This window comes from Vombatus ursinus, unplaced genomic scaffold (assembly GCF_900497805.2).
Source record: "Vombatus ursinus unplaced genomic scaffold, bare-nosed wombat genome assembly UNPS02014801.1, whole genome shotgun sequence".
In the NCBI taxonomy this organism is placed as follows: domain Eukaryota; kingdom Metazoa; phylum Chordata; class Mammalia; order Diprotodontia; family Vombatidae; genus Vombatus; species Vombatus ursinus.
In genome coordinates, this window is record NW_020954579.1 from 8,143,299 (window position 1) to 8,158,037 (window position 14,739).

The 14,739-nt window shown below is 47.6% G+C and overlaps 2 protein-coding genes across 6 annotated transcripts in view; both read left to right on the top strand.

The window, feature by feature from the left end:
- ACBD4 (acyl-CoA binding domain containing 4) overlaps positions 1-1,198 on the top strand; it is a 10,239-nt gene extending 9,041 nt beyond the window's left edge. For all 5 annotated transcript variants that reach the window (XM_027873376.1, XM_027873374.1, XM_027873375.1 and 2 more), the window contains one exon: positions 78-1,198. In XM_027873376.1, coding sequence (XP_027729177.1) covers positions 78-211 — 134 coding nt within the window. In that variant the 3' untranslated portion in view covers positions 212-1,198. The remainder of the gene's footprint in view (positions 1-77) is intronic.
- Positions 1,199-12,643: 11,445 nt separating this feature from the next.
- HEXIM1 (HEXIM P-TEFb complex subunit 1) lies at positions 12,644-14,739 on the top strand. Its single transcript, XM_027873293.1, has one exon. The coding sequence runs from the start codon at positions 13,273-13,275 to the stop codon at positions 14,344-14,346; it is 1,074 nt and encodes a 357-aa protein (XP_027729094.1). The 5' UTR covers positions 12,644-13,272; the 3' UTR covers positions 14,347-14,739.

Below are 14,739 nucleotides of genomic sequence, written 5' to 3' on the forward strand. Positions count from 1 at the left end.
GGGCTGAGGGGAGTTTAGGCTTGGGTTCAGGTTGTGGGCCTCTCCCCCCACCTTTATCCTCTCCTTTCCTCCTGCAGAACCCTCCATCCCAGCAGGGGCCCTGGGCCTTGGAGCTCTCTACCCCGACACTCCTTCTCCTCCTCCTATGGCCATTCGTTGTCCAGTGGCTCTACCGACAGTTTCGGAGACAGAAGAGGTGATTGGCCCTTAGGGGACACTGCTGCCGCCTGAGGAGATGATGGGGGCGGGGGGAGGAAGGTGCCTCCTCTTTCCCAGCCCTCACCAGTCTCCCATACTGCACCTGAGCCTTTCTGAGGAAGCAGGGAGGGCTAGGACCTCACCAGCTAGCCTCGTTTTCCTCACCTGTCAAACGAGAGAGTCGGACTAGATCTCCAAGGGTCCTTTCTGACTCTTATTCTTCAGTTTATGAGCTATGCCACTAAGTAGTTGTGTGACCTTAGGTAAATCGTTTTCCCTCCTTTGGGCCTCAGTTTCTTCACCTGTAAAATTACCCAGTGGAACTGCCTCTGAGGTGATATTCTGGAATTCCATGACCAATCAGTATTTGCTGGGTGCTGAATGGAATAAGCTCAGCCCTTCTTGGTGGCCCCTCCTCGGGGCTGCGGCCCTTCCCCTCCAGGAGGGTATATAACTCGTTTTCCCCGACTGTGGATGGCACGGGGAGCCTAGGGCCCCTTGGTGATTCAGGATGCACCGGCGATGCCAGGACACCACCAGCACCACATCGTTACCGCTGCATTTCTCCCTCCCACCTTCCCACGGAGCTCCCTCCCCCACCCGCCTCAGGCCACTTTACTGCCATTCCCCACCCCCATCACGGTCCCTCCCAGAGGTACCTTAGCTCAGGCAAGTCGAGGCAGTGGCCTGGGCGTCTATTCTAGCTGTTTGGAAGAAGAGTTGAGTTGCTCGAGAAGGGTGTTTTGGGGGGGCTTTTCCAGGCTGTTTTACCAGACGCAGCTGAGAGGCCAGATAGATAGGTAGGTAGGTAGATAGATGGATAGATAGATAGATGGATAGATAGATAGATAGAGATATCTATATCGATGAGAAGGGAGGGGAGTCGTGGGGGAGGCACCGAACTTGCTTTTGGTCACATGACCCCTCTACCCTTTGGATTATACTCAGGTTCTCATCCGCTCAGAAGATCCATAAGTATTAAAATAAATGAAACTTTCAGCTCTGGAGAGGTTCCATTCCAAGGGGGAACGGGGTGACGCAGGCATGGGGAGCTGGGCTGGGGTTGAAGGGCTGAGCTGGGCCAGGCTCCCTGTCATGGACACTGGCTCCCCATCCCCAACCACGACGGTGCCCCCTCCCTTCTGTTTGTTGACCAGCCCGTTTTATGCAGACTCCGAAGTCTGCTGCAGAAGGGGGATGGGGTGGGCTTCCCAGGAGTGGAGGGGGATGAAGGGGAGAGGCCCCCCCGCGGGGGTGAGGGGCAGCTTGCGGGCTACAGTGAGCCTTGGAAGAACTGGGGGAGGGAAGGGGATATGTCTGCGTGTCTCTGTCCTGGGGTGGTGCCCAAATCTGAAGAAAACAGCCGCCTGCGAGCGGGGGGAGGGGAAGTGTACTGGGGCGAAGGTTGCATCTGGACAACGTCGCCTGACCCGCCCCGTCCGGCCCCGGAGGGGCTGAGGTCCTGGCGAACATCCCGGGATTCCCGCGGGGGCCTGAGCGCAGTACCCCTCCCCCGGCCCGGGGACTGGCATGGCCCTGCGGCGTCGGGGCGGGGCCTAGGGGAAGGGAGAGGAGGGGGCGGTCCCAGATGAGCGTGGCGTCACGGTCACGGTCACGGTCACGCCGCGGCTGGAGGCCGGAGCGAGTCCGCAGGACGGCTGCCTCCCCCGGGGCTCGACTGGGCTCCCCCTCCCTCCCGCTGGCAGCCCCGCCCTATCCCCGCTCCTGGCACTGATCCTCGCAGCCAGCCCCCTTCCCTCAGCACTGCACCTCAGTCCCTCCCCAGATATCATCTCCTTCCGAACCCCAGAGTCTCTGACCGCACCCCCAATCTTGCACCCCCTTCCAGGTCCGCCCCAGCCCCGAGTGCTGGGATGCAGCTTCTTATGTGAGCCTTACCCACACACACTTTCTCCAAAAGGTGCGGGCCTCAGTGCCTGATCTGACCCCTTTCTCGGGGGTGGCACTTTAAGACCTTCTTTCCAGATTATCTGTATTAATAAGCCACTTCATCTGAAGCCCCCCGAGAATTCAGCTGGGGGAGTGGGCCAAGGCCGGGGCTGGCTGTAGGCGTCTGTGTTTGTGTGCCCTAGCCTCCTTGTGTGTTGCTATCTGTGTGTGCACATCTGGAGCCGCGGATGGGTGATTCTGTGCAAGAATGGGAATCTGAGTATGCATGTGTGTGCATGGTGTTGGCAGCAAATGGTTCTTTTTCCTCTCTGGCACACCAAGACTCTGTCATCTGCCCATCCCAGGGCTTTGGCTCAGCCTCCAGTCCTGCTCAGTGCTTTCCCCTTCATCACCTCTCCTGGGATCCACCCCCAGCTTTTCCAGTTCCTTACCCTTTGCCTTAAGCCAAAAGCCTGGAGTTTTCTGAGATTTTCCTTTAATGCCCTCTTCATTTTCCCTCCATTTCTAGCCCACCACACCCTGCCCCTTAATTCATGTGACTCTTGAAAATCCAGGAAAGGAAGAAACTTTCTTGTATTAACTAGAGCGGACAGGAGAATCCCTCCATCCCCCCACTTCCTTAATGGAAATACTTTTTAGCTTGAAAAATTTTTAATTTAATTTTTAAAAATTGACTTCCCCCTTATTCCCCTTCCATTTTCTTCCACCCAGAGGTGCTGTGGCCTCTTCTTTGTATATAATGTCAATCAACTTTTCACTTAGCCAGCTGGTATCTTTGTTCAGTATTCAGTCTTCTGGATGCCAGATTCTCCCATTCAAGTTTAGAAGATCTTCTGGGGGGCAGCTAGATGGTGCAGTGGATAGAGCACCGGCCCTGAATTCAGGAAGATCTGAGTTCAAATAGGGCCTCAGACCAAACATTTGACCCTTACTAGCTGTGTGAACCTGGGCAAGTCACTTAACCCCAATTGCCTAAAAAAAAAAGAAAATCCTCTGGAAGCTCGCCAAAGGTGTGCCGCTCCCTTCCCCACCTCGGGTAAAGCCCAGGGCTACAGGCTGTGGACTCAATAAAGCCTTTGTGATAAGAATGGCCAAGGCAGAACAGGGAAAAACTAGGGGATGGTAACCCAGGCTGCTGGTTAGAAAAGTCTAGGCAGTCTCAGGGAAGCCTAGAGCTGCAGGCTAGGATGGCTGGCTCTTGCCAGTAATATATAAAGGTTCCCTGATGCTGAACTGCCTGCAGATGCTTGATTCTTTCTACTCTTGAGTGACCTCTTTTCCTTCCTCCAGATTAAGAAACAAAACCAAACCGTACTACAACAGCTTCCTATGAATTGGTGTATGAGGGTGAGAAAGATGAGATGTTCACCTCCAGATTGCATTTGGATAAAGGCATTTTCTGTAAGAGAGCTCCCAGTTTGGTGGGGGAGAAATTCTCTGTTCTCAGGAAGCTCCTTGTCTGATGTGGGAGATGACCACTATGACCACTGGTTCATAGAATCACAGATTTGAAACTGGAAGGGACTTTAGAGATCATCAAGTGCATTTAGGAGGAAAAGGTCTACTTAGGGCAGCAGTTCTTAACCTGGGATTCCTGAACTTTTTAAACAATATTTTGGTAACTATTTCAATATAACTGGTTTCTTATGTAATCCTATGTAATTATTTTATGCATTTAAAAATTATTCTGATAAATAAATAAAATTGAAAATGAAAAAAAATTATTCTGAGAATGAGTACATTTTGTTGTTGTTTGATCGTCTTTTCAGTCATGTCTGGCTCTTCGTGGCCCCATTTGGGTTTTTCTTGGCAAAGATACTGGAGTGGTTTGCCATTTTCTTCTCCAGTTCATTTTACAGATGAGGAAACTGAGGCAAACAGGATTAAGTAACTTGCTCAGGGTCACACAGCTAGTAAGTGTCTGAGGCTGGATTTGAACTCAGGAAGAGGACTGCAGGCCCAGGGCTCTATCGATTACAGTGCCACCTAACAGTCCCAAATGGGTCCATAGGCTTCACCAAACTGAGGAAGGAGTTCATGATAAGGAAAAGGGTAAGAATCCTTGGTCTAGTCCAAACCTTTCATTTTACTGTGACAGAAATGAAGCAATCAATGAATATTTATTGATTACAACTTGTTGGGCATTGTACAAATGCAAAGAGAGAATGAAAAGATGAAAACAAAATTATTTGCCCTCAAGGAATTTAGTCTATCTAAATAGACTAGATAGATTGTAAATACAGACATATATTTTGTATTATTATGTATATGTAAATGTATACATGTATTTTGTATTATGTATAAATGTAAATGTGTATATGTATATACATATAAAATATGTATATGTAAATACAGACATATGTTATGTATATTCTAGCACATATAAATATATACAAAATAAATCCAAAGTAATGGGGTTGGGGTGGGGAGAAGCAGCTGAGGGGAATCCAGAAAGGCTTGAAGTAGGGGGACTAGAGTGAAGATAGGAAGAAAATTTGGCTGAGCCGGGAGGATGGAGTGCATTCCAGACACGGGCAACAGGCCCTACAAAGGCACGGAGACAGAGGAGAGAGATGGAATGTCAAGTGTGAGGAACAGCAAGAAAGTCAAGTTTAGTTTGAATACAGAAAAATAGGAAGGGAGTAATATAAAAGTGTATTCTCATATGAACATAGAAGCTGGGAAAGCTATTGGAGCCAGGTTTGAAAGGGTTTAAATCAAGCATTTCTTTATCACCTGTCATTTGCTAAACACTTTGTATACAAAGAGAAAAGCAAAACAGGTCTCTGCCCTCAAGGAAATTACCTTTTAATTATCTCCTGCATTAGGCAAAGACACTGAAATGGGACATGGAGATGAAATGTCACGTGTGAAGATGGCAGATAGGCCAATTTGGCCCAAATGTCGAGATCCTGGAGGGGAAAGATAAGGGGCCAGATGGTAAAGAGCTTTAAGGGCCAAAGAGAGGAGTTTCTAGTTGATGCTAGAGGTTAAATAAAGAGCCTTTAGAGTTATTGAGCATCGAAGTGGTCACCATGCCCTGTGCTTTAGGAATGTCATTTTTGGAGGGGTTGAGGATGGATTGGAGAAGGGAGGTATGACCCAAGGAGATCAATTAGTAGGCTATTGTCATTGTTGTTTGTCCTTCAGTCTCAAAGAGGACCAGTGACACTGGGAGGGTGATGTGTTGACTTGCAAGTGAATTGGATTTAAGTGAGGCAGAGCTGTGCAGGGTCATCAGCCTCACTCTCTCCCCCAGTCATGGGAGTCCAGTGGAAAGACATAGATCAGGATGACTGTGCAGGATGCAGTGCAGGCTTTTGTAATAGTCCAGGTGAGGAGTAATAAGGGCCTGAATGAAGATGCTGTGTAAAAGCCTCAAGGGATTAAGTGGCCTACCCCAGGCCACACAGAGAATAAGGGGCACAGGCCAAGGATTCCCACCAGCCCTTGCCTAATATCGAAATCCAGTGCTCTTTTCCATCAAGCCCTGTAAAGGCTCTGCCTTCAGGGAGTTCTCAGTTCAATGGAAGAAGCAAAGTCCCTGCCACTGGGGACCTCCCATTCCGATGGGAAGACGTCATGATCCACAACATACACAGAAACACAGCTGGAAATTCTGTAGCTGGACATCAGTTCCAAAGGGTTGGGGAGAGAATAAGGTCTGTAGAGATAGGGAGCAGCGTATGAAAGACAGTTACGAAGTTGTTAATACTGCATTTAAATGTGCTAATCCCGGGTCATACAGATAGAAAAAGAGACATATGCCCTGCTCTCAAGGAGGTCACACTCTAACAGGAGGAGACAAGAGGCTTCAGCTATTAATCATATGGAAAGCTCTCCCACCCCAGCAGCAAATCAAATAATAATGCATTTTCATTAACGTGATTTCCATCAATTAAACCATTTTTGTTGTCGTTCAGTCCTGTCTGGCTCTTCATGACCTCATTTGGGGTTTTCTTGGCAAAGATGCTGGAGTGGTTTGCTACTTCCTTCTCCAACTCATTTTACAGATGAGGAAACTGAGGCAAACAGGGTAAAGTGACTTGCCCAGGTCACACAGCTAGTAAGTGAGGCCATATTTGAACTCAGGAAGATGGATCTTCCTGACTCCAGGCCTGGCCCTCTATCCACTGTGCCACCATATACATGAGTAATTTCTGAAAGACCCCTTTTTAATGACCAACTTTCTATGGGTATCTTTCTATGGGAAGCTCCAGACTAGAGGTTCCCAAACTTATTTGACCTATTGCCCCCTTTTCAAAAAAGAAAATTACTCAGTGCCCCCCTGGAAATCTACTTTCTTTAACCCTTTAACTTTTTTTTAAATTTACATCATTTCAAAAATATATAATTTTTTTATTATAATTTTTTTTTTTGGCTAGGCAATGGGGTTAAGTGACTTGCCCAGGGTCACACAGCTAGTAAGTGTTATGTGTCTGAGGCCATATTTGAACTCAGGTCCTCCTGAATCCAGGGCCAGTGCTCTATCCACTACACCACCTAGCTGCCCCCAAAATATATAATTTTTTTAAATGACACATCTTAAATTTAATAATTTATTGTATATCTATAGGTTTTTTCCTGTATTGAAATTTTGATGACACAATGTTTCATCATATAACTGTATCATTACACACATACATATTCCTGCTGATGAATGCTGAACTTCCCTGCAATGCTCGACACACTCACTTACCAACATTTGCTCAAGACCTGATGTTGGACTTGACCACTGATTAGTTATAACTTGCATTTTGTGTGTTTATTTGAAAAATAATGTAATCACTATGACTTTAACTGTTACACAACAGGTGAAGATGTACAATTTTTTATTATTTTAATTTAATTTTTTTTGGCCAGGCAATGGGGTTGACTTGCCCCAGGGTCACACAGCTAGTGTCATGTATCTGAGGCTCTATCCTTTGCGCCACCTAGCTACCCCAATGACTTGCCTAGGGTCACAGAGCTAGCGGCAAGTGACTGAGGCTGGATTTTGAACTCAGGTCCTCCTGACTCCGGGATTGCTACCTGCCCCCCAAAATGTTCAGTTTTCAAATTTTTATTATCTTCTTTCCTTATTCTTCTGCCTCCCCCTTATTTTTATTCAACACCCCCCAACTACACTGAGGCTACTACTGCCCCCTGGATCATTCCAGCACCCTCCCAAGGGATGGCATTGCCCATTTTGGGAACCTCTCCTCCAGCCCTTCTGACAAATCCTAATTTAGAGATAGTGTATAATTCCAAAAGGCCTACCCTTATGGTTAGAAGATCTAAGTAGAAAGAGCAATCACCTTGGAAGTCTGAAAACCTAAGTTTAAAGCCATTACAAATAGGTAATAATAATTAACATTGTCTACTATGTGCCAGGCACTGTGCTAAAAGCTTTACAATTATTAGCCCATTTGATCCTCACACAACCATCCTGGGAGGTAAGTATTATTATTATCATCCCAATTTTACAGATGAAGAAACTGAGGCAGATAGCGGCTGAGTGACTTGTCCAGGGTCATAAAGTGTCTGAGGTCAAATCTGAACTCAGATCTTCCTTACTCTAGGCCCAGAGCTCTATCCACTGAGCCTACTAGCTGCCTTGGAAATGGAAAAAAACAAAACAACTGCCACCCCCCAAAACAAACAAAACAAAGCAAAACCTGCCAATGACATCTATTAACTGTATGACCCTGGACAAACCACAGCTTGTGTCCCAATTTCCTCATCTGTTAAAAACTTTTTTTTGGGGGGGGGGTAATGGGCCTGTGACTTTCTTGAAGACCTGAGGGGAAAGTATACTGATTATGGAATCAGAGGACCTGAGTTCAAATTCTACCTCTGACTCTTACTACCCATGTGACCTCAGACAAGGCAGTTCCCTTCTGGAGGCCTCATTTATTTTTCTCCTGTAAAATGAGAGAGTTGTACAAGATGATCTCTGAGGTTTCTTCCACCACTTCATCTATGATCCATTGAAATTAGGCTTACCCTGGGTCTCTCAGCCAGTAGGTGTCAAGAGGCAGGATTAGAACACAAATTTGGGGTTGTTTTTGTTATTCTATTTCCAAGGCTGCTTCTCATATAATCAGGGATGTCTGCTTTCCCAAAGCTTCATAGCTCAGCCTGTCAACTTATAATCTACCATCAATACACAGTGAGGACTTAACTCTTTTGGAGGACTGTGCTGTCTGGACCTCAGACTCCAGGAGGTTTGATCACTTGGCTGAGGGTGGGGAAGGTGGGGCTTGCTGGGCAAAGCAGCATTTCAGGAAGAGATTACTTTTTGACCTGTGTGTGTAAAATGGATGGGAGACTAGAGGCAGGAGAACCTGTTAGGCTATTTAATGTTCCACTCTTGGATATCAGACTGTGGGAATGGAAAGAGTAAAACCCAGAAACTGGGCATGGAAGGATCACAAGAGAGAAGGAAGATAGGGAAGGATTTGTATGTGGTAGAGGGTGAGGGAGGGAAGACAGGAGTGAAGGATGATGTATAGAACCAAGGATAGTTGACAGACCTTAAGTCTGCAAAGAGAGGCATTTAATTAAATTAATTAGAGGCAGCTAGGTGGTGAAGTAGAGTGCTGGGCCTGGAGTCAGGAAGACCTGAGTTCAAATCCAGCTTCAAATACTTACTAGCTATGTGACCCTGGGCAAATCACTTAACCTCTTACCCCATCCTTAAAATGGGAACGACAGTACCTACTTCCCAGGATTGTTGCGAGGATCAAATGAGATAATATTTGTAAACCCTTTTCACAGGGTCTGGCAGACAGTAGGTCCTCAATAATGATTGTTTGGTATCATTATTTGATTCCAAGCCCCGACCAGAAATGTCTTCCAAAGGAATCAGGGGATCTAGGCCTTTCTCCCTTACTTGGTCAAACAGATTCCATCACAGTGCTTAAATCACTCCTCAAAACTGTCTCACAAGGACAGCTTCATTGAGGGTATCCCAAGATGGAACTAAAGTCCACTTGCCTTAACATTAGATTGTGAACTGCTAGGGGAGATTATAAATCTGATAGGTACAAGTTGGTATCCCCAGTGGCACCCAGCTCAATAAAGACTTCAATTGAATTAGCCCACCTTTTGAAAAGGTGGTGTCCCAGAAACAGTATCCTAAAGATCTCAAGGTTTTTTATGGGAATTCTGACAGGGCTGGCCAGGCATAGTGTCAGAATGCAAAAGTCAATATTTGTAAGCATCTGTTTCTGTAAAGTGGGGTGGTGGTGGTGACGATAATACCTGTAGAACCTTCCTCACAGAGCTGTGATGAGGCTTAAATGAAATAAACTCATCAATAAGCATTAAGTATTTAACTTTGTGCCAGGGACTATGCTGTTTCTTTTTTTTTTATTAAATTTTATTTTTTCTATCAGCAAAAACCTGCCTTTATCTACCTATACCTCCCCAATGAGAAAGAAAGAAAAATAAAATCCCTGTTACAAATACGTATAGTCAAGCAAAACAAATTTCATATTAGACGTGACAAAAAAATTTCAATTCTGCATTCTGAGCCCTTCATCTCTCTGTCAGGAGGTGGGTGGCATGTTTCATCATTAATCCTCTGAATCATGGTTAGTCATTACCCTGATCAGAATTCCTAAGTTTTTCAAAGTTCTTTGATTTTTACAATATTATTGTCTTTTTATAAATTACTCTGCTCCTTTCACTCTTCAATCAGTTCATACATATCTTTCCAATTTTCTCTGAAACCATCTTCTTCATTGTTCACATATTGTAACTTGTTGAGCCATTCCCCAATTGATGGTACTCCCTTAGTTTCCAGTTCTTTGTCACCACAAAAAAAGAGCTGCTATCTTTTTGTGCATTTGGACCCTTTTCCTCTTTCTTTAGGTCTTACAGGATTATCAGTGGGTCAAAGGGGATTCTAGTTACAGGCTGCTAAGGTTTTTTTTTTTTTTTTGGTGCCAAGTTCCAAACTGTTTTCCACAATTCAAGGCTCTCATTTTACAAAGGATGAAACAGTCTCAGAGAGGGGAAAGGCAGTTAGTTGGCAGGGTACAGTCAGGAACTAGGCCTCCAAATTCATAGCCACAAGACTTGCCTTCAATTCCCTCAGAGACTAGACAATCCCAAATCCATTAACCCCTCTCCAAGAACTCAGTCTAGTAATACAGGGTTATGTCCTCATGGATGGGCTAAGGAAAGGAAACGTCTTAATGTTTAAAGGTTCAGTTCTCATCAAGGTTTCCTTCAAGAAAGGGTCCCTCAACCTGGACCCAGGATCAATCAATCAATCAGCAAGCTTCTATCAATTGCCTATTTGGTGCCAAGCACTTTGTTAGTCACTGGGGAGTCAAAGACAAAGACAAACAATTCCTGCCCTCAAGAAACTTACAGGTTGGGGGTGGAGGAGCAGAGGAGACACCTAATACACATAGAAAGTGCAGTTAGGTGGTATAGAGGATACACCCCTGGAGTCAGGAAACCCTGAGTTCAAATACAACCGCCCCCACCCCCAAAAAAAGAAACCCAAACAACAACTTACTAGCTATGTGACCCTGGGCAAGTCATCTGACTCTGTTTGCCTGTTTCCTCATCTATAAAATGAGCTGGAGGACACAAGGCACTCTAGCATTTTTGCCAAGAAAATCCCAAAGACGGTCACTGAGAGTTGGAGCCGGCTGAACAACAAGGCATAAAATAATGGTAGGGGGATGGGGAGAGGGAAGGCTCTATCAAATGGAGGGATCAGGAAAGACCTCATATGAGAGGTGGCACTTGACTAAGCTTCGAAGTAAGCTTGGGATTGGAAGAAGCATAAGTCAGTCAGTAATCAACTAGCGTTATTAAGCTCCTAGTATGTGCCAGACACTGTGCTCAACACTTGGGGTGTATTACAGATAATGGGGGACACAGCCTGTGTAACAGCAGGGCAGAAGGCAGAACGTTTAGTATGACCAGAAGCACGGCTGGAGACCTTGGAGAACACGTGAATATGTGTTAAATGTCGAAACAGGCCTTTGTATCAGTCAATTAATCAATCACGCATTTATTAAGCACCTATTGCATGCCAGGCAAAAAAAATGAAACAATCCCTACACGATAAAAGCATGCATTCCAATAGATTTGATCCCAGAGGCACCGGCAGGGAGCCACTGCAGCTTGTGGGGGAAGGGGGGTGGCATGATCAGACCTGGGTTTTAGGAACAACCCTGGGGCTGTGGAGTGGAGCACGACTGGAAAAGGAGACAGAAGGCCTATCAGGAAGATCTCAAAGCGTATTCACGTTTAGGGATGAATGGCTCCTACCCTAGGAGTGGGTGAGCGGCGCCAGAGCAGGGAACGGGCTCAATCTCCAATTCTAGACCCCTTTCTCCGGTCAAGGTTCTCCGCCCCCCCCCCCCCCCCCCCCCCCCCCGACGGGGGCCGGGGGGGGGGGGGGCGCGGCGGAGGAGGCTTCTAGAAGGCAGGGAGCCAGAGATGGCGCTAGAACCGGAAGCGAACTACAATTCCCTCTCCTTCGCCTGCAGGCCTTGAACCCAGGGCCAAGACTCTCAGGCTAGCACCCTTCCCCACTCTTCTATAGGCCTCTGGAAGAATCCATGAGGACGTGAGACTCGAACCCGTAGCAAAGGAATGCCGTCCGCCACTCCAGCCTAGGCCGAGGCTGGGTTGCGAGAGCCGCCCTGTGTCTTTAAGCCGGCACACGTTTCTTCTTGATTTGTTTACGTCTTCTTTCGCCTTTTCCGGATTTGAAAAGACGTATGTTTTAGGTATCCCTCCGCAAATGGCGCTCCCAGGACCACTTTTTTTCTGAAAACCTAAACATTGGCAGTCCCTCGGGCTCTGACTGATTTGGACACAGATTCTCATCTTATCCTCAATTCCCTTGACTTAATACCCTTTTGTGTAGGGTTCAAAAGCCGATTATACTCGGGGACTATTTTTTGGAATGAACCATTTTACCTTTAGTATAGGGAACATTGACGAGCCTCAGAATTGCCTCACTGGGGAAAATATTTGACAATATTCTTTAAAACGTAACTTTCTTGAACAATTACACTGCAAGCCTCATGTAGAGCTGGCGAGTTTTCTCCTACTCTTGAAACACCATGGTACCGTCCAGAGCCCGCCCTAATCTTCCTGAGATTGGCTAGCCTCGCTCCGCTCATCTCGATCACTGTGTCCTATAGCAGTGCACGTTTCGGTCGCACCGATCCGGCGGCCGAGGAGGCGGGGCTGGGAGGCACCCTCCGCGTGCCTGACGATTGGCTGGTCTGGTCAACGCATGGGGACGCTAGTCCCAAGAGACGGTGGACTACGAGTCCCGGCGTGCCGCGGTAGACTCTACGGTGCGCTTGCGCGGGGGCGGGGCGGGCTGGCTCCTTTATATAAGGCAGCACAGAGAGCTGGGAGGCAGCAGTTGGAAGTTGGCAGGTGAAGGAAGCAGGTTGGGAGGGGGAAAAGTAAAGGAGGAGGCGGAAGCAGTGCTGTCGGAAGGGGGAGGGGGGAAGAAGGAGGAGGAGGCGGAGGAGGAGGAGAGCTCAGAGCAGAGCGCCGAGCCAAGGGGGAGATGAGTTTGTCTGTCCTCGGTTGAGGCTCCGGCCGGGGCCAGGGAGCGGGGAAGCAGGGGCCGGAGCGACACCCGTGGAAGTGGGAGGAAGTGGTCGGAAGTGGTCCTGGGACTTTAACCCCTTGTGGGCTCTGCGGCAGGGGATTTAACCCTTTACGGACCCAGGCCCTCGCAGGCGCGTCATCTGGTGGCATTAACCCTTTCGGGGCTGGGTTCTTTAACCCTTTGGACTTTTCACCTTGCTGCTTCTGCTACTCTGGCTGGCTTTGCCCCCAACTCTTGGGGTGGGGGGAGGGCCTGAGGCGAGCCCTCCCCCAACACACCCGCATACACACTGTTTTTGGTGCTGCAGACCTTGAATCCCGCCAGCTAGCCCGCCCGCCGATCTAGGGGGTGCTTAACCCTTTGCTGACCCAAAAGCGCCCTTTCCAAGTTTGGAGTGGAGTTTGTAGGCGGAAGGTTTGACAATAGAATACTTCCGTCCATCTGTGCTGCCGGCGTTCAAGAGAAGACCCGCGGGACATTTAAAAAGACTTTTTTCTTTTAAAAGAGAAAAGAAAGGACTTTGTGGCTATTTAAAAAAAATTTCTTCCAACTCTTCCAGAAGAGGACTCCGTCCAGTCATGGCCGAGCCATTTCTGTCTCAGTGTCAGCAGCAGCAACAGACTTCTCAAACTTCTTCCAACTGTACAGGTGCTATGGGCAGAGCGGAGCGTTATACTGAGCCCCCCGGGGAGGACTGTAGGTGGCAATCGAGAGCTTCTCCTGAACTTGATGAGATCCTTGGGAAAGAGGAGGGAGGAGGGAATCCAGCCCCAGCCTCGCCTCCCAGGGCGACTCTGGCGTGCCTAGACCCCGGCTGCCCAGAGGGGGGCGAGAAGGGCCAGAACCTCGACAATCTGACAGCTGTCGGGGCTGCTGCTGCACCACCGTTGGGTGAGGGGCAAAAGCCCGGAGCCCAGCCCCCGCAGACGTGCCAAGGTTATGGGGGCAACAAGTTTGCAGTTCCTGTCGGGGAGGAGGAGGAGGAGGCCTGGCGGCAGCAGCAACAACAAAGACAGCTGGGAAAGAAGAAGCACAGGAGACGGCCTTCCAAGAAGAAGCGGCATTGGAAGCCTTACTACAAGCTGACCTGGGAGGAGAAAAAGAAGTTCGACGAGAAGCAGAGCCAGCGGGCATCCCGGGTTCGAGCCGAGATGTTCGCCAAAGGCCAACCAGTTGCCCCCTACAATACGACCCAGTTCTTGATGGACGACCACGATCAGGAGGAGCCGGACCTCAAAACCGGCCTCTACTCCAAGCGGGCGGTGGCCAAGTCGGACGATACGAGTGATGAGGACTTCTTGGAGGAGGCAGGGGAGGAGGATGGGGGCAGTGATGGGATGGGGGGAGACGGAAGTGAGTTTCTCCAGCGGGACTTCTCCGAGACCTATGAACGGTACCATGCGGAGAGCCTCCAGAACATGAGCAAGCAGGAATTGATCAAAGAATATATGGAGCTGGAGAAGTGTCTTTCCAGGATGGAGGACGAGAACAACCGGCTGCGGTTGGAGAGCAAGAAGTTTGGGGAGGACTCCCGGGTAAGAGAACTAGAGTTGGAGCTGGATAGGCTAAAAGCCGAGAATCTCCAGTTGTTGAAAGAGAACGAACTGCACAGACAGCAGGAGAGAGTGCCTCTTTCCAAGTTTGGAGACTAGTCAAACTTTTTGGGGGAGGGGAAAAAATGGGACTTTTTACGGTGATGGAATGTAACATTATATACATGTGTATATGACAGTGAACCTTTTTATGACATAATCAAAAAAGAAAAACCCCATGGCTTTGTATTGTTTTAAAATTTTAGCTATAATGTAGTGGTTTTTTTTTCCTGTTCTTTAATTATGTGAATCTGAAGGGTTGCTTTTCTTGTTCTTTCTAGAAGAGATGAATGTGTATTTTTTGGATGTAAGTAAATTTGACTCAAATTATAATGCATTTTTCTGTTTAACCAAAAAAAAAAACCCTCAAAACAGGGAGTTGTAAGGTGGCCAAATCTGAAAACCATTAAATCCATTCTATAGTTACAATAAATTTAATATTTATAAATGTAA